Source organism: Salvelinus sp. IW2-2015, linkage group LG26, assembly GCF_002910315.2.
Source record: "Salvelinus sp. IW2-2015 linkage group LG26, ASM291031v2, whole genome shotgun sequence".
NCBI lineage: Eukaryota > Metazoa > Chordata > Actinopteri > Salmoniformes > Salmonidae > Salvelinus > Salvelinus sp. IW2-2015.
Genome location: NC_036866.1, coordinates 10,963,661 through 10,983,659, shown reverse-complemented (window position 1 = coordinate 10,983,659; position 19,999 = coordinate 10,963,661). Strand labels below are relative to the sequence as shown.

At 42.4% G+C, this 19,999-nt stretch overlaps 1 protein-coding gene across 1 annotated transcript; it reads right to left on the bottom strand.

Moving 5' to 3' along the window:
• Window positions 1–2,073: 2,073 nt before the first annotated feature.
• On the bottom strand, window positions 2,074–19,793 carry LOC111952796 (putative ferric-chelate reductase 1). The gene is made up of 11 exons (XM_023971704.2): window positions 19,704–19,793; window positions 14,739–14,934; window positions 8,218–8,357; window positions 7,905–7,993; window positions 7,420–7,795; window positions 5,408–5,491; window positions 3,847–3,938; window positions 3,697–3,755; window positions 3,170–3,319; window positions 2,789–2,832; window positions 2,074–2,583 (listed from the first exon to the last, which is right to left on the bottom strand). The coding sequence occupies exons 2-11, from the start codon at window positions 14,932–14,934 to the stop codon at window positions 2,485–2,487; spliced, it is 1,329 nt and encodes a 442-aa protein (XP_023827472.2). The 5' UTR covers window positions 19,704–19,793; the 3' UTR covers window positions 2,074–2,484.
• Window positions 19,794–19,999: the final 206 nt, after the last annotated feature.

Here is a 19,999-nt window from a genome sequence, read left to right as displayed (position 1 = left end):
ACGCTCATCTGTACAAACAATAGTATGCAAGTATAAACACCATGGGACCACACAGCCGTCATACCACTCAGGGAAGAGACGCGTTCTGTCTCCTTGAGATGAACGTACTTTGGTGCGAAAAGTGCAAATCAACTCCAGAACAACAGCAAAGGACCTTGGAAGATGCTGGAGGTAACAGGTACAAAGGTATCTATATCCACAGTAAAACGAGTCCTATATCAACATAACCTGAAAGGCCACTCAGCACGAAGAAGTCACTGCTCCAAAACCACCATAAAAAAGCCAGACTACGGTTTGCAACTGCACATGGGGACAAAGATCATACTTCTTGAGAAATGTCCTCTGGTCTGATGAAACAAAAATAGAATTGTTTGGCCATAATGACCATCATTATGTTTGGAGGAAAAAGGGGGAGGCTTGCAAGCCGAGAACACCCTCCCAACCGTGAAGCACGGGGTGGCAGCATCATGTTGTGGGGGTGCTTTGCTGCAGGTGGACTGGTGCACTTCACAAAATAGATGGCATCATGAGGCAGGAAAATTATGTGGATATATTGAAGCAACATCTCAAGACATCAGTCAGGAAGTTAAAGTTTGTCGCAAAGGGGTCTCCAAATGAGCAATGACCCCAAGCATACTTCCAAAAGTTGTGGCAAAATGGCTTAAGGACAACAAAGTCAAGGTATTGGAGTGGCCATCACAAAGCCCTGACCTCAGTCCCATAGACAATTTGTGGGCAGAACTGAAAAACCGTGTGCGAGCAAGGAGGCCTACAAACCTGACTCAGTTACACCAGCTCTGTCAGGAGGAATGGGCCAAAATTCACCCAACTTATTGTGGAAAGCTTGTGGAAGGCTACCCAAAACGTTTGATCCAAGTTAAACAATTTAAAGGCAATGCTACCAAATACTAATTGAGTGTATGTAAACTACCAAATACTAATTTGCTACCAAATACTAAATTCTGACCCACTGGGAATGTGATGAAAAAATGATCATTCTCTCTACTATTATCTGACATTTCACATTCTTAAAATAAAGTGGCGATCCTAACTGACCTAAGACAGGGATGTTTTACTAGGATTAAATGTCAGGAATTGTGAAAAACTGAGTTGAAATGTATTTGGCCAAGGTGTATGTAAACTTCTGACTTCAACTGTATAATTTTGAGATGGCCTAAATACTGACCAAATGATATATATCACTATGTTAAGCCCTGGATCAACCTAGAAGGTATTTTTGTCATGTTTGATCATAGGACATCATAGGAAGTCAGAATTTCTCGTTGGGGTTGATTCAGCATGTCAATTTCATAATGGGAAGTCCTTATGGATATACCTTGGCAATGGACACTGTCAACTTGAAGAAGATCATGTTCACACTGACAATATAGCATATGTGTAATGGACACTGTCCAATAGCCATATATTGGCAATTGACACTGTCCAACTGCAGTATAACATGTTAAGACTGGCAATGTATTATGTGTATTGGAATATTATGTGTATTAGCAATACATTACAATGGGCATTTACCATCACGAATTGGACATGCCCTAATATATTGCTGAATATGCCCAATTGTCTGGCTCGTTGAACTCGAGATTACTTCGCAGTGATAGTGGTTCCTCTCCAATGCTCATTGATGTTGATTTCAGCCTGTCCATTTGGTGATGGTAAATCCCTGTTTAAACTTATTGGAAATAGACTTCCTGGAAGACCAGGCCTTGGGGGGGGAGTCGACCTGAGGCCGTCGGCCTATTTAAATAGCACCCACGGACGTTTAGTAAGAGACCGTCCATTTGCCTTATGAAAATCCTCATCAATCAGAAGGGAGCTGCCACAAGTGTCCCTTATGTAGGTATGTGCAATTAATTATCAGGTAGAACAGAAAACCAGCAGGCTCTGGACCTCGTAGTACCCTTGATGTAGGCTATACGTGTGCTCTAGCCAACAGTGCACWAAATCTGTGCGCTGTTGACTAGAGCACATTGCCAATACCAGAGTGCACACTTGCTATATAACGTACATTTTTGAGTGAGAAAACAATTAGTAGAGTTGAAAATGCAATTGAAACCCATTTAACTTGTATTTTTTATTCGGTACATGGGAATTTAACCGCAAAAAGGTATTTTTATGTGCACTACGTCATCACACACATCCTTTTATGTGCAACAAGTCAATTTGATGAAAACAACTATGGTGGGAAAATGTGCATATTGTTTTATGTGGATTTTAGAATATTTGCATGAAAATCTGTTGCCATATGGATGGAAATTTAGCTATAGTAAAACATCTAAGTATTCATGATACAGTATAAATGTGTATTGTAACCCAAACCAAAAAGAAACAATGATAAACAAGGGTTAAAGTGCATGTGTGACATACAGTATGTTACCAARTGKATAACACGTATCTACAGTATAAACCTACTGTCATAATATATGTTTTAATGTAACGATGCAAACCTCTTGCTTTACACCGTCATCATGTCTCATTAGTATATATTCCAATGATAAGAGCCACTGTAAAACCCAAGTTGCCCAGAACGAGGATAACTTTGAGGATTTTTTCAAAAGAGAGTGTCTGAAAAGAAGAAAGAATTACTACAATTTTAAAAAGTGACATGAAAATGTGTTTTGACACATTGCATTTCAAAGCACCCCCTCCCCACATGTATTCGGTCATCCAATCATAATTATATATAAAAAAACATTCTTATGATAAGTATTTTGTGATTTTAGATTGAAAGTGGAGGCAACACAGTGACCTTTATAATATGATTACTTACCGTTCTCTTTGGCACAATCCATTTGTCATCAATTCCTGAATTTCCTGCGAAGGGAACAGAAGACAAAACCATATTCAAATCGATTTACATTTTTAAGAAATGCCAATATCTTAAACGGTGAGATGAGACGTTAATGTTCGCAGGTTGACGTTTATTGTCATGATTCTTGTCCTGGAGGCAGAACTGAGCAATCTTACCTTAGATAGGCCAGATGAAAAGTAAAAATGGTCTATATTGTAAAATAATTGTGGGGGGGRAAAAGTTTTTGGTCCTAATTTAAGGTTTGGGTTAGGCATTAGGGTTATCACTATTCAGAGCTSCCTCCAGAACAAGATTCATGACAAAAAAAACAGTAACCTGCTTAATATTTACAAATCTTACTTTTCCTCTGGTAACTCTGGTTGCAACAGAGGTATATGAACATCAAGTAGAACAGAGCCACCCAGGCTGTATACCCTCCCATCACTTTCATGCGCCAGTGTATCGAGCAGCACTTCTCAATTTCCTCCAGACCCACAAATATGGCCACCACTGTGTTAGAGAGTGGGATGAGAAACACAGAAGGAGAGAAAAGCGCATGTAGCTCGAGTGAGAGCGATGTTGGGAACCATTACATTGTACTACTAACTAGGTTGAGTAAGCTAAACCTGAAAATGTGATCTCATTCACTGTCAACACCGCAACACACAGGGTAGGTATACTGTAGTAAGCCTTCTACAGAACTAATCTAACACTCAGAGATTGTTGATTTTGTTYGCAACCTTACAGGGTTCCACCGAACGAGAAGAGAAAGATTTCTTGTAAAATATAGGTTAGATCTGACGAGTCAACTATGTAACCCCATGGAATCACATGAGCTATGACATATTGTTCTCCTTCAGTTATAATCAAAAGGTGAAGTTCCTTACTGGTAAAAACCTCCGTTGTGAAGGCAATCACTCTGAGAACCAAATCACAGATGGACCTCCTGAAAAAATATACATAACATCTTTACTAGTGTGAGGTTCAATTCAGGTACTTTCAACACACATTTTCAGGCTTTGATCTGAGGAACTCACAGTTCATGGCTGGACCCAAAGGGTAGAAAAACAACAATCGTTTGTCCCAAGCTCAGGACCATTGCCACACCCACAACAGCCACAAGAGTTATCTATAAGACAAAAGCACACACACACACATTTCATCTCAACATGGAGTTTACCCCAACCCTGAACAGCAGAACAGTGTTCTGGCAGGAAGAAAGTCTATACACTAAAAACTGGTTAGTTTGGGTCCTGGGGGCTGATTGGCTGAAACTGCATTCAAACCATTTATATTTAAGTGATAATGCTCTCGAAGCTGGTGTTTGGAGGATATTATTGGCATGGGTATTCGACGAGGGCCGGCAAACCGTGCCAATACATCCTCCAAATACCGGCTTCGAGGGCATTATCACTTTTATTCCATGGGTTACCAATATATTTATATAATGACTGACATATTTTCATTTAAAACTTTATTTTGATTAATTTCTTCATACTATTTTTTCCTTCCACAAGATATAGTCCCGACACAAATCTAGGGTTGCTACCCAAGCCGGCTGGTCGTTCGTTCTGTTGGTTCGGTTGCCAGAGGCACGACCCAGTCGTTCTGTTCTGTATCTATGGACGCAACCCCGTCGTTCGTTCTAAATGTTCCATTTTCATACTGGCTGGCAACGTACTTATCCCTTGCTTGCTAGCTAGCCAGCCAACTAAGGCTAACTTACAGTCACATCAAACGTCAAAAAGAATAACAGTAGCTGCATTTGCATTTGTTTAAGCTGTTTTCTAGTGACATTTATTTGGATACATCCATAACAATGAGCTAATGAGTCGCGATTTTGCCTGGYATAGAAAACGTGCTCTCTCGTCAGGACACTATTGTTCAGTGGAGCTAGCCAACAACACAGCTAACACAATCACTTCAAACTGAAGCTGGAAAGACTGCAAACTAGCTGCACTTCGTTTAGTTTGACCTTTATTCAATTGACAGTTCTTTGTATATTTTCATTAAAATTATGCCAGCCGATTCATGATTTCGACTGGCTAGGAAACACTGCCTGCCTCTCTCTAGTCCCGACCCCTACATGTTAATTACTATGGGACAGCTGGAGATCGAATTTGAATATTAAAACAATGTTGCAAATGTCGGAGAGACAGGCAGCAAGGTTTATACAAATCTCCGCTGTTGAAAACTAGATGTTAGTCTAAAAGAAATCTGATAATGTCTAGATGCTTTTTATAGTGGAGATCAAGCTTATAAAGTGCCTGGCTGGGTTGATGAGACAGTGGATTGCACAGTGAGATGGAACAGAGTAAATAGGCATTTTAACGTCATAGATTTAGCCGGTGGTAACATGTGGAATAGATACGGGCTGGAGTGAGGTTTTAACCGATCAGCATTCAGGATTAGAACCACCCGTTGTATAAATTACATTATAAACTGGGTGGTTCAAGCCCTGAATGCTGATTGGCTGTCAGCCATATATAAATATACACATCGTGCCTAAAAATCTGCTCATAGCCGTGGTACTGTATATTTCTCAATATACCACACCCCTTTGGGGCTTATTGCTTAAATAAAGTCATTGATACTCACTTGTATTGGCTCCCATAGCAGCAAAAGAATAAAGGCAATGATGGCTGCAACCATTGAGAGAGGACACAACAAAATCTTGAACAACTGCAACAAAATAACAACTGTTGTCAAATCATTGCCCAGCATTCTGCTCATAGAATAGACAGTATGGCACTGTAGACACTAAACATTTTCAGACAAAAGATCAGTTGGAGAGGTACTGCTTTAAACCAGAATCATCTACACCATGACTAAGTGCAGCAGGACCATAGAACAAAACATCCCGGTTCGTATCCACAAAGCGTCTCAGAACAGGTCCTATGAATCCTATCAGAACCTGTTTAAACAAAAAAAACTCCCACCTCGGAGTAGGTTTTAGGGTCAAATCAAATCAAATTTTATTTGTCACATACACATGGTTAGCAGATGTTAATGCGAGTGTAGCGAAATGCTTGTGCTTCTAGTTCTGACAATGCAGTAATAACCAACGAGTAATCTAACCTAACAATTCCACAACAACTACCTTATACACACAAGTGTAAAGGGATAAAGAATATGTACATAAAGATATATGAATAAGTGATGGTACAGAACGGCATTGGCAAGATGCAGTAGGTGGTATAGAGTACAGTATATACATATGAGATGAGTAATGTAGGGTATGTAAACATAAAAGTGTCATAGTTTAAAGTGGCTAGTGCTACATGTATTACATATAGATGTTAAGACACTGCCCAGACAAACTCTGCACCAGGAGTAAAATCAACTCATAATGGTAATCATTACATTTTGAGGTACCGCAAAGGAAATATAGAGCTCTGTTCATTCCGTATCGCCGAAGCTCAGCATTACAGCGTGATTGAAATTTAAAGGCAATGTTCCTGCATTAGCATTTGGTATAGTTTATGCATGACACGATCACTTTGTTGGTATGCATAACCTTTTTCGAAACCATTTCTGATATTCTGAATAATGTGATCGACATATTGCACTGAATCATTCAGTGTGATGGTATGTTAAAATTGTTATAAAATTACCATTATATCAACACACTCATCCATCCCATTCAACAACTCTGAATCTCTTTAGCACAGTAAGCATCAAGTCACTTGCCGATAGTGTTTCATAAAACGAAGGGCCAGCCCTAGCCATTTGGGGGCCCTAAGTAAAGTTTTGTTGGTGGGCAAAACATTTGAGTGGCCACACTCTTGGTGGTTTTAAAGTACATTTGACCATGGGGTGCAGAGACAATGTTGCAGTTTTAAAGCAAGTTTGCTGCAATTCTAACTCTCAACAGTAAGTTGGGACTCTGACTGAGTTCTACCCCCCCCCCAGAAAATAAAATAATAATAATTGAGTCGGGGACCCTAAGCGACCGCTTATGCCTAGGGTCAGCCTTGATAAAACACTTGAAAGGTCTTATAATTTTAGCCTAACACAATCAAAATTAACATAAGCCCTATGCTTTCCATTGCCCAATTTATAGGCATGCCCGATATAGGGATAACTTGAAATAACACGATATACACCAATGAAATAATAAAAACATGTGATTATTTATTAGCCTAGCTGTTATAAGTATTTAGGCATATCATGTGAATCAGGCCTCGTGTGAAATCATTCTCAAAAGCGCAAGAGATACTGTTGCATGTAGGGCTAGATTATTTATGGATTGATCATATAGAAATATCAAAACATTATTCTATGGTGCAGGAACCACTGACTCGCTGTCCTTTTCTATTATCAACACAMCTGCTGGTAACTCTTAACTGGTTAGGACAGCTCATGAGGTTTCATAAATATCTGTTGACTAGGTGGGACTCTTATGACTAAAGAAGAGGTTTTATGTATAGCTTTTATTTTTACCCATAAGAGTAGGAGTAAAATGTCTCTATTCTCCACACTAACGACCAATTTCCTACTCTGAGACGCTTTGTGGATACAGCCCCAGCTGTACGAAGTCATGGAGATTTCCCTAAACAAGACACTGAAAGAACTAGAAGTTAAATATCGAAATCCATATTATGACTTACCTTATGCCAAAGTGTCTGGCCTTTTGGAAGACTCATTACCAAGAGTGAAGGCCGAATGAGAGTGCTAATAAGCATACACGTAGAGGGTGCAGATGTGTGCAGTGCAGGAGTAGGAGTAGTGATAGTAGGAGTAGTGATAGTAGGAGTAGTGATAGTAGTAGTAGTGATAGCAGGAGTAGTGATAGTAGGAGGAGTAGTAGTAGTAGTAGTAATAATAGGGGTAGTAGTAGTGATATTAGTAGTATTGAGAGTAGTAGTGATAGTAGGAGTTGTGATAGTAGTAGTAGTAATAGGGGTAGTAGTAGTAGTAGGACAGGTGGTGATGTTAATGGCCTCTGGTATCCAGAACTTCATCATGTTTTTAATAAATGTGACTCTGAAAAATATAAAGAAACATGCTTTCAGACAATGTCCCTTTTACTGTAGTGCGACAACAGCAATTACAGTCAATTCATTCATGAATAAATGAATGCATGAATAATGACCTGAAATAGAAAAGTCCATTGTATGGTGCTCTCCACTTGGCTTCAATGAATGTCTTGGCTTGGTTGTTGGGTTGGGTAACAGCAGCTGCCTACACACACATTTTAGAGTCATGGACAGACTGACATCAAAGGTGCCATACAGTTCATTTCAAAGCTCCTTAGCTTGATGACACCTTTTTACCAGTATCATTGTCTGATCATGAGACTGATGCTTGACCATGTGAGATGAGGAATAAGGAGGGTAAAATAAACTGCAATAAGAGGGTAACTAAGCAACAAGAGGGGGAAAACACTTATATTAGAGCAGACTCACTGGATTGCCATTGCACTGAAGAAGGCGGCTATGAGCGRGAGTGAGCAGAGTGAAGGTGCCAACAGCAGGTCCATCCTGTGATTCCCTAGCCTCCAACAGAAACCCTTTAAACGGAGTGGCAGGATCAGCTTGGAGTGACACTGTAACACATTATTAGAAACATAGACAGGTTCATACTTTTCAAACACAAAAATGGTGATCTATTGTAGGAGGAACCTAGTAGGAGGTACCAACTATACTGAACAAAAATATAAACGCAACATGCAAAGTGTTGGTCCAGTGTTACATGAGCTGAAATAAATGTTCCCAGACATTTTCCTTATGCACAAAAAGCTTATTTCTCTCAAATTTTGTTCCTAGCTCAGTGTGCCCTCATCTTCGAGCTTCAGCCCTCATACTTCCCCTCGGGTCTCTCCAAGATAGCCTACCTCATCACGATGATGTCCGGGAGGGCTCTCACCTGGGCTACTGCCGTGTGGGAGCAACAGCCGGCCATATACGCTAGTCTGGAAGGGTTCATGGGAGAAGTGAGGAAGATCTTTGATGCCCCGTTCTCCGGGCCAGAGGCCGCCCGGAGGCTAATCCAGCGTCGGCAGGACTCCCGCAGTGTAGCTGATTATGTGGTGGATTTCCGCACGTTGGCAGCGGAGAGTGCTTGGAATCAAGAGGCACTGTTCGATATGTTCCTGGACGGTGTCTCGGAAGAGGTCAAGGACGAGTTTTCAGCCCGGGGGTTACCTACGGAGCTCGATTCCCTCATCGCTTTGACCAGCCATATCGATGGGCGATTACAGGAATGACGGAGGGAGAGGAATTTGGACACTACCCTGGCATCCGAGCTGAACATCCCCACTCAGCCCCTCTCCATTCACATGGACATAAGAGCACTGGATGGGCGCTCTATAGGCCTAGTGACCCACAACACCACTCCCATCAACCTACGGGTGTTTCGGGGAACCACAGCGAGGCTATCCAGTTCCTGTTCATCAAATCCCCTCTGATTCCCGTGGTATTGGGATTCTCCCAGCGACACAATTCCCTCATTAACAGGTTTACTGGTGCCATTATGGGCTGGAGCCTGTTCTGCCACGCCCATTGCCTGATGTCAGCACAACCTGCCCCAGGACGTCTTCCTGGGGGCTCGGAAGGTGCCCCGGATCTCTGCCATTCCCTCTGAGTACCAGGACTTCCGGGAGGTGTTCAGCAAGGCCCGGGCCACGTCGCTTCCACCACACCAACCCTACGACTGCGGGATTGACCTTCTCTCTAGCGCCACGCCATCCCGGGGACATCTGTACTCTCTGTAGGGACCGGAGACCAAGGCTATGGATACCTACATTGGGGACTCCCTAGCTGCTGGATTTATCTGTCCCTCTTCCTCTTCTGCCGGCGCAGGGTTTTTCTATGTGGCGAAAAAGGACAAGACCCTGCACCCGTCTATTGACTACCGGGGACTCAATGACATTACAGTTGAGAACCGTTACTACACATCTTCTCGGTCTTCGAGTCGCTCCAGGGGGCCACTGTGTTTTCCAAGCTGGATTTACGGAACGCCTACCACCTGGTGCGGATACGAGAGGGGGACGACTGAAAGACCGCCTTCAACACAGCCAGTGGCCACTACGAGTATCTGGTCATGCCCTTTGACCTCACCAACGCACTTGCTGTGTTCCAGGCTCTGGTGAATGATGTCCTCTGTGACATGTTGAAATGATTCACCTTCGTCTACACTGATGACATCCTCGTCTTCTCCCGCTCCCCTCAAGAACATGTGATCCACATCCGGCAGGTCCTTCAACACCTTCTGGAGAATCAGCTGTTTGTGAAGGCAGAGAAGTGCGAGTTCCATCGCTCCACCATCCCTTTCTGGGTTACATAATCTCTGCTGTGAGTGTCCAGATGGATCCCGGGAAGGTGAGAGCAGTGATGGATTGGCCTCAGCCTACGTCCAGGGTGCAGCTGAAATGTTACCCGGGGTAGCGTTCTGTCCTTGACCTCAAGCTACATCCCTGTGCCTTCTTCTCCCATCGCCTCAACACCATGGAAAGGACCTACGATGTGGGGGATCGTGATCTTCTTAAGGTGAAGATGGTGTTGGAGGAACATCCGTTCATCGTGTGGACTGACCACAAGAACCTGGAGTATCTCCGCACCGCCATGCGCCTCAATTCCAGGCAAGCCAGATGGGCCCTGCTGTTCACACGGTTCAATATGGGCCGGGATACAAGATTGTCAAGCCGGATGCACTGTCTCACCAATATAGCCCCAACGACTACTACCCCAGAACCCGAGACCATCCTTCCCACTTCATGCCTGGCGACGGCACTCAGCTGGGGAATCGGGAAGCAGCCCATGAGGCTCAGCGTTCCCAGCCGAACCCTGGGGGGGCCCTGATAACCGGATGTTTGTTCCTGACGCCGTCTGCTCCGCAGTCCTGAAGTGGGCCCACTCCTCCAGGCTTGCCTGCAACCTGGGCACCCGTCGTACCCTGGCCTTTATGCGTCAGCGCTTTCGGTGGCCTACTATGGTTCCTGACGTGTCCGCATTCGTCGCCGCTTGCCGAGACTCCTCGGCAAGTCTTGTTTTATTTTACTGTGGAGCCCCTAGTCCCACTCAACATGCCTCAGATACCTCTTTTGTCCCACCTTCCACACATGCGGTGACCTCACCTAGCATAACCAATGCCTCCAGAGATGCAACCTCTCTCATCGTCACTCAATGCCTAGGTTTACCTCCACTGTACTCACATCCTACCATACCCTTGTCAGTACATTATGCCCTGAATCTTTTCTACCACGCCCAGAAACCTGCTCCATTTATTCTCTGTCCCCAACACACTAGACGACCAGTTTTGATAGCCTTTAGCCGTACCCTCATCCTACTCCTCCTCTGTTCCTCGGGTGATGTAGAGGTTAACCCAGGCCCTGTGTGTCCCCAGGTGCTCTCATTTGTTGACTTCTCTAACCATAACAGCCTTGGTTTCATGCATGTTAACATCAGAAGCCTCCTCCTTAAGTTTGTTTTACTCACTGCTTTAGCACACTCCCCCAACCCTGATGTCCTTGCCGTGTCTGAATCTTGGCTTAGAAAGGCCACCAAAAATTCTGAGATTTCCATCCTCAACTACAACATTTTCCATCAAGATAGAACTGCCAGAACTGCCAGAACTGCCAGGGGGAGGAGTTGCAATCTACTGCAGAGATAGCCTGCAAAGTTCTGTCATACTTTCCAGGTCAATGCCCAAACAGTTAGAGCTTCTAATTTAAAAAATGAATCTCTCCAGAAATAAGTCTCTCACTGTTGCCGCCTGTTATAGACCCCCCTCAGCTCCCAGCTTTGCCCTAGACACCATATGTGAATTGAATGCCCCCATCTATCTTCAGAGATTGTTCTGCTAGGTGACCTAAACTGGGATATGCTTAACACCCCGGCCGCCCTACAACCTAAGCTAGATGCTCTCAATCTCACATAAATTATCAAGGAACCCACCAGGTACAACCCTAAATCCGTTAACATGGGCACCCTCATAGATATTATCCTGACCAACTTGCCCTCCAAATACACCTCTGACGTTTTCAATCAGGATCTCAGCGATCACTGCCTCATTGCCTGCATCCGTTATGGGTCCGCGGTCAAACGACCACCCCTCATCACTGTCAAACGCTCCCTAAAACACTTCTGCGAACAGGCCTTTCTAATCAACCTGGCCCGGATATCCTGGAAGGATATTGAACTCATCCCGTCAGTAGAGGATGCCTGGTTGTTCTTTAAAAGTAATTTCCTCAAAATACCCTTTCAAAAAATGAAGAACTAAGAACAGATATAGCCCTTGGTTCACTCCAGACCTGACTGCCCTCCACCAGCACAAAAACATCCTGTGGCGTACTGCACTAGCACCGAATTGTCCCCGCGATATGCAACTCATCAGGGAAGTCAGGAACCAATACACACAGTCAGTTAGGAAAGCAAAGGCTAGCTTTTTCAAACATAAATTTGCATCCTGCAGCTCTATCTCCAAAAAGTTCTGGGACACTGTAAAGTCCATGGAGAATAAGAGCACCTCCTCCCAGCTGCCCACTGCACTGAGGCTAGGAAACACTGTCACCACCGATAAATCCACGATAATCGAGAATTTCAATATGCATTTCTCTACGGCTGGCCATGCATTCCTGCTGGCTACCCCAACCCCAACCAACAGCTCTGCACCCCCCGCAGCTACTTGCCCAAGCCTCCCCAGCTTCTCCTTCACCCAAATCCAGATAGCAGATGTTCTGAAAGAGCTGCAAAACCTGGACCCCTACAAATGATCTGGGCTAGACAATCTGGACCCTCTCTTCCTAAAATGATCCGCCTCCATTGTTGCGACCCCTATTACTAGTCTGTTCAACTTTCGTATCGTCCGAGATTCCTAAAGATTGGAAAGCTGCCGCGGTCATCCCCCTCTTCAAAGGGGGTCACACTCTAGACCCACTCTAGACCTATTTCTAGGCCCACCCCTCTTCCCCGTGTCATCGATGGCCATCCGGCGTACACAATGAGACGCCTCATGAGGGTTTGACCACGGGGCAGGTGTTTCCAGTACCTGGTTGACTGGGAAGGTTTTGGCCCGGAGGAGAGGTGCTGGGTCCCCGCTACAGACATCCTGGACCCAACCGGTCAACCAGGTATGCGCCCAGGTAAGATGCCAGGTGGTGCACCTTGAAGAGGGGAGGGGGTACTGTCACACCCTGAATTTTTTCACCTGTCTTTGTGATTGTTTCCACCCCCCTCCAGGTGTCGCCCATCTTCCCCATTATCCCCTGTGTATTTATACCTGTGTTCTCTGTTTGTCAAGCCTACCAGCATTTTTGTGTCAGCTCCTGGTTTTCCCCAGTCTCTCTTTTCTCATCCTCCTGGTTTTTGACCCTTGCCTGTCCTGGCCCTGTACCCACCCGCCTGACCACTCTGCCTGACGTCCTGTTCCTTTGCCCCTGTTGCTGTAATAAACATTGTTACTTCGACACAGTCCGCATCTGGGTCTTACCTTGATTCCTGATAGTTCCGGCCATTATCCAGCAACATCGCAAAGCCATTGAAGAGGAGTGGGACAACCTTCCACAGGCCACAATCAACAGCCTGATCAACTTCATGCGAGGGAAATGTGTCATGCTGCATGAGGCAAATGGTGGTCACGCCAGATACTGACTGGTTTTCTGATGCACGCCCCTACTTTTTTTTTAAAGGTATCCGTGACCAACAGATACATATCTGTATTCTCCAGTCATGTGAAATCCATAGATTAGGGCCTAATTTATTTATTTCAATTGACTGATTTTCTTATATGAACTGTAACACAGTCAAATCTTTGAAATTGTTGCATGTTGCGTTTATATTTTTGTTCAGTGTATAATKGGTTCTGTACCATCCACTATTAGGCTTCACATATATAATACCTTATGTAACCCATTGTCACGCCCTGACCTTAGAGATCCTTTTTACGTCTCTATTTTGTTTTGGTCAGGGTGTDATTTGGGTGGGCATTCTATGTTCTGTATTCTAGGTTTTGTATTTCTTTGTTTCTGGCCAAGTGTGGTTCCCAATCAGAGGCAGCTGTCTATCGTTGTCTCTGATTGGGGATCATACTTAGGCTGCCTTTTCCCTCTTTCTGTGTGGGATCTTGTTCTTTGTTTGTGTGCAGGGAGTTTGCACATCGAAGCTGTTCGGTCGTTGTATTCTTTATTGTCCCGTTTTAGTTTCACTTCGTGATTAAATGATGTGGAACTCTTAGAACGCTGCGCCTTGGTCTCTTCCTTCCGACGACATCCGTTATACACATGGTTCATCAGGCTCATCTGACAAGGTCCAATAAGGGCTGCGTTTACACAGGCAGCCCAATTCTGTTTTTTCCCCCACTAATTGATATTTTGACCAATCACATTMGATTTTTACACGTCTGTCACGCCCTGACCTTAGATATCTGTTTTTCTATATATTTTGGTTAGGTCAGGGTGTGACTAGGGTGGGTACGCTAGTTTTGTATGTCTAGGGTTTTTGTATGTCTAGGGGTGTTGTATGTCTAGGGGTTTTGTATGTCTATGTTGGCCTGATATGGTTCCCAATCAGAGACAGCTGTTTATCGTTGTCTCTGATTGGGGATCATATTTAGGTAGCCTTTTTCCTTGTTTGTGTTGTGGGATCTTGTCTACGTATAGTTGCCGTTGTGCACACCAGTAGCTTCACGTTTCGTTTGTGCTTTTGTTGTTTTGTTTATGAGTTTCTCTTTATTAAATATGTGGAACTCTACTCAAGCTGCGCCTTGGTCTCATCATTACGACGATCGTGACAACGTCAGATCTTTTTCAGAGCTGATCTGATTAGTCAAAAGACTAATAAGTGAAAGAAATATCAAAACTGGGCTTCCTGTGTAAATGCAGAATATTGGGTTCTWWATTCTTAAATGCATTTATTAATTTACTCCAAGTTACACACATTTATTCACATGCACACAAACACACACACATTCAGGGTGCTTTGATCTTTACCTATAGTCTCATCTCCTGCAGCACTGGAACAGAAATGTTTTGGGACAATAAACGGACCAATCTCAGGTGTGGGAGAACCATGTTGGGGCAACATTGTGCCACAGGACATGTCAACACCACCGCTACTAAAACCAGTCACAGTTTCAATGGTGGCAATGCCAATCAAAATGGCGAGGGCCATTTGGGCGGAGCACATCTGAAAAGCAGGGTGTGTGTCAAAGCACTGTTTCTTAAAATATCTTAACTTCCACAGTCAGATTGTAAGCAGTGTGGTAATATGTATACAAAAGTAAAGTACCCACCATGAGTGTATTTGACCCCCAAACCTTGACTAAGGTAGGCTAGGCTACAACAATCAGCTCTACTGTAGAAATTTGAGGATCATTTGCATCAAATCAGTGTTTGATTACTTTATTGGAGTCTTTATTGTAGACRGGTTGCCTCCCACATTAACAATGTTCCAGCATACTGCCCTAGGTCTGGGATTTCTGAGACTAACTTTGAGGAGGCCAATCAGATTTGACAAGGGTTTTTACTAAGAGTTGTAAAATCATATGCAGTAGTACTATTGAGGAAAATGTTCATTTTTGGGGAATTACGACCTGGCTTATCTATAAAAATAGCCTATTTGTCACTGTCACGTTCCTGACCTTATTTCCTTTGTTTAGCCTTGTTTAGTTGGTCAGGACGTGAGCTGGGTGGGCATTCTATGTTATGTGTTTCTATGTTGGGTTCATTGCATTAGCCTGATATGGTTCTCAATCAGGGGCAGGTGTTTTACGTTTCCTCTGATTGAGAACCATATTAAGGTAGGCTGTTCTCACTGTTTGTTTGTGGGTGATTGTTGCTGTGTCTGCGTTTGTTCACCACACGGCACTGTTTCGTTCCGTTCGTTTGTTCCTGTGTTCATGTTTTATGTGTTCTCAAGTTCAGGTCTGTTAACGTCGTTTATTATTTTGTAGTTTGTTCAAGTGTTTTTTCGTCTTCGTTATTATTATTAAAATTATTATGTATTCAACCCACGCTGCGTTTTGGTCCGATCCTTGCTCCTCCTCAGACGAGGAGGAAGACGAGCGTTACACTATTGCTGGCACAGATTCACACGCCGAGGCAGAAAAGGTTGATCAAAGCAGAATGAAGGCGGGATCTTCATTGAATAGCAATGGAGAGTGGGCATTCATTTCCTGATTCCGCTTCGTTCAAATGTATTTGCTGCTAGTCTGTGAATCTGTGGGTGACAGTATGGTGTTCGAGATTGCGCAGATTGAAAATGCGCCAGGCTGAATGGCAAGATGCGCTGTTCCAAATTGTCAAATTATGGTTTGTAAGGTCATGTAAGTCACGGAAAATAGTTTAATAATTGTTGAGGAAGGCACAGTGATGCCGAAACATTGGTAAATACCCATTAAATTGCTGGGAGATTATACATGGAATGTGCTACTTTATTTTGTTAGTTTATTCCCCGTTAGTAAGCACATCCACACAAACTATTATTCTGGGTGTCCGCCAGCTCATTAAAAAATAAATCTAATATAATTCATGAAAGCACACTATTGAATATGATCAATCAATAAAAAAACGACATTTAAGGCATTATCGGAATGACCCTTCAGTACATGTCTGTGGTGCTGCGTGTGTACCATTGTGAGTGGGCCGTTGCCCGAGGAGAGAGAGTGCAACATTTCAGTGTGTGTGCAACACAATTTCACACTCAATTCGTGGAAATACGTACAAAAAGTATTTCAGCAGTTTTTGTGCGTTTTTGTGGAGCCTACATTACACAATTTTCTTCAATGCATTTAATACAAGGCTCCACTTTTTCGTTTACATTACACCATTTCTTTCATAATGCATTTTACAAGAGGCTATTTCGAATTTTATGAGGGTTGCCAGACTGGAGAAAAAGACATATCATGATTTATTTGTTTGGGTATTGATAAAGGTATTTGATTGGAGAATGGGGATACACACACTCACCTTGTTGGTATTCATGTTATAGCCAACTCTTGACTTTTGTATGAATTATTTTGTATAAAATATTTGTGTTTATTTACATCCTATGGGGTTTAAGATAAAGGGAACAGTGGTATAGGAGAGTATGAAATGAATTAAATACTCTAAGCTATGTTCATTGTAATCAGCAATTTCCAGTGAGGAAATACTCAGTCTGAAGCCATTTGGCTATGGGTTTCACAGCCCTATAACAATGACACAAGTTATATCACCTTTAAAAGAGGTTWATTTACATCCTCTGGGGTATAACATGTTGGGCAAAGTGGTACAGGTGAGTCTGACATATAACCCCTAACTTGTTCAGTCTTTGCCAATRAGAATCAAGAGGGGTCTAGCTTTGTCCTTCATTACTGGGAAAAGCCTCGATTCTAGGCTGTAGAAAATCCTACATCCATCTCATTAGATCAGAACAGGATGGATCAACAGTGATTCATATTACTGGTTTGCATCCTAAAAAAAAGGATAGTTGTGTTTTGCTGCATAACACACTTACATTATTTGTCTACCCATATGATGTGGATCATTGTCAGGTTATTGATATTTAAGCTTCAGTAACAAAATAACACCATGGTTGTAATAACACTTTACACAGGTCCTTTGTAAATGTGTAGAATGTGTTTGCTTAACGTATGTAAATGCAACAGTTACAGAGGATTTTCCTCTGAATAACTGGTCAGGGCATAACACTTTCCATTCAGCTTCATGCATCTTTGATGTAAGGCTTAATCACACCTTCACTGAATAATTCTATCCGTCATGCCCATTGTTCACTAGACATATCAATGTAATTACACCCAACACAATGTTGAAAAACAGAATGCTTCCCAACACTAGATCACAGAACTAGACGTGAGCTGGATGTGATCCCAACACTGCCACCAATGTAGAGGAAGAAAGTGAAAGCTGCAACAGGGACTCTAACCAGGGCTCATACATTGCAAAGTGAGCGCTAATGGCTGTTGCCATGAAAGCTTAGTAGGCCTCTGGGCAGACGCAGTAGGCTTATAATGCTGGCATATGCCTTGTTACAATAGCCTAAGTATATAAAATGACTGACATGACTGTAATGATCATCATGAAACGACCTTGGAAGTGCCATAAGTGTAAGCCAACATAATTCATTATTTTACATTAACCTGTTTAACTGCATTGATATGGCTTAATTGATCATAGTCCAGACTCATTATAGTTGCAAATACCATGCAGTTGCACCAGGGGAATTCTGTTTCCCCACATTTACTGATGCATTTCCYATCATAAAAATGTAACCCCATTCCCAATCAATACCTTAATTGATACCACACAAAACAAAACGGACAAATACATATTTTTACTCCAGTCTGGCAACTTCATAAAATCCGACATAGCACCAGTATCGCAGTATTAAGAGAAAACAAGCATAGAAAACAGCATTGGCATTAATAATATAAGTATTTTGGTGAGAACCTGGTTGATTGGGTTGTTAACATGTTTTTTTTATATATAAATGTGGGACAAAAGAAAAGGCAGTGTAGAACACCATTGCCCAAAATACATTGCTCTAATAACTTTCAAACGATTATTCTGACAACAAATTATTTTTCTATGAATGAAATCACACACAAATGTGTCTTTCCCTACCAAAAACACACAACATCTGCTGAAATACTTTATGTATATTTTCACGAATTGAGTGTGCAATTGTGTTGATATTTGAGCCTTATATATAATCATGTCTAGTTAGATACTTTGAAGTAGCCTACATTATACACTTGATTCCTGATTTATTGAATGAGGGAATCATTTTATAAAGACAAAGGTATTTGGTAAGGGTGGCAACCATCCTCCAGGATAGCTACTGGGTGTGCAGACTTTTGTTCAAGCCCTTGTCTTACCACAGTGTGGCCTAAACATCAGCTGCTCTACACGACCTTGATAAGCAGACTTTTGTTGTTTCAGGGCTGGATCAAAACCGAAGCCTGCACACCCAGAAGCTCTCCAAATGGAGGGTTGACCACATGTTGACAACATGTGACTAACAGTGCAGTTCTATTTGGGGCACTAAGTGCCTTGATCAAGGGCACAACGGCAGGAGGTGGTAAGTCTACATGGGATCAGACACAGCAGCTTTCCAGTGTCAATAATGCTTACTATTTGGGCTATAATAATAGTCATGGAGAAATAATTAACAGTGAATAATCAGAAGTCACTATAGCATAATGTCATTTGTGAATTTCAGTGAATGGACTGACTTGGAAAAAGACAGCTCCTGCCCTTATTCCATCCCAAGTCAAGGACTGGGTGGCACTTGGAGACAGTCAGTGACAGTATGTTACACAGTCAGGCAAAGTACTTAAGTAAAAATACTTTAAAGTACTACTTAATTAGTTTTTTTGGTATCTGTACTTTACTATTTATATTTTTGACAACTTTACTTTTACTTCACTACATTCCTAAAGAAAATAATGTACTTTTTACTTCATATATTTTCCCTAACACCCAAAAGTACGCTTTATATTTTGAATGCTTAGCAGGACATGAAAATGGTCTAATTCACACAGTAATCAAGATAACATCCCTGGTCATCCCTACTGCCTCTGATCTAGTAAATTATGTCAGTGTTAGAGCGTTCCCCTGGCTATAATTACATTTTAAAAAACAAGAAAATGGTGCCTTCTGGTTGGCTTAATATAAGGAATTTGAAGTGATTTATACTTTCACTTTTCATACTTAAGTATATTTAAAACCAAATACTTTTAGACTTTTACTCAAGTAGGATTTTACTGGGAGACTTTCACTTTTACTTGAGTCATATTCTAATAAGGTATCTTTACTTGTACTCAAGTATGACAATTGGGTACTTTTTCCACCATTGATGTTACAGAATGTAACCAAATATATTTAAGGCCGATAACAGAATGTAGAATGGACTAACGAAATTATCACCGTAAAGAAAATTGTTTTATTTCTTACCTTGATTCAGGAAGGAGCGAAGTACGTCGCCAACGCGCGGAGTGAAAATGGAATGCCACTACACAGTTTGATACGTATCAGTGGGGATGAGAAGTCAGTATACTCCAATACACTGTCATTTCCGGTCACAACTTGTAGACTTGTTCACGTGCGGTTTGTTGCTAACCTTACTTTGCTAACTGCCAATTTTACGGTTTTTACTTTTTAATGGCCGTCTATATTAAAAAATGTTCCTCTCGCTCGACTTTTTTCATTACATTTTTTCACCCTGGACGCTTTATCTGGACGTGGTTCGT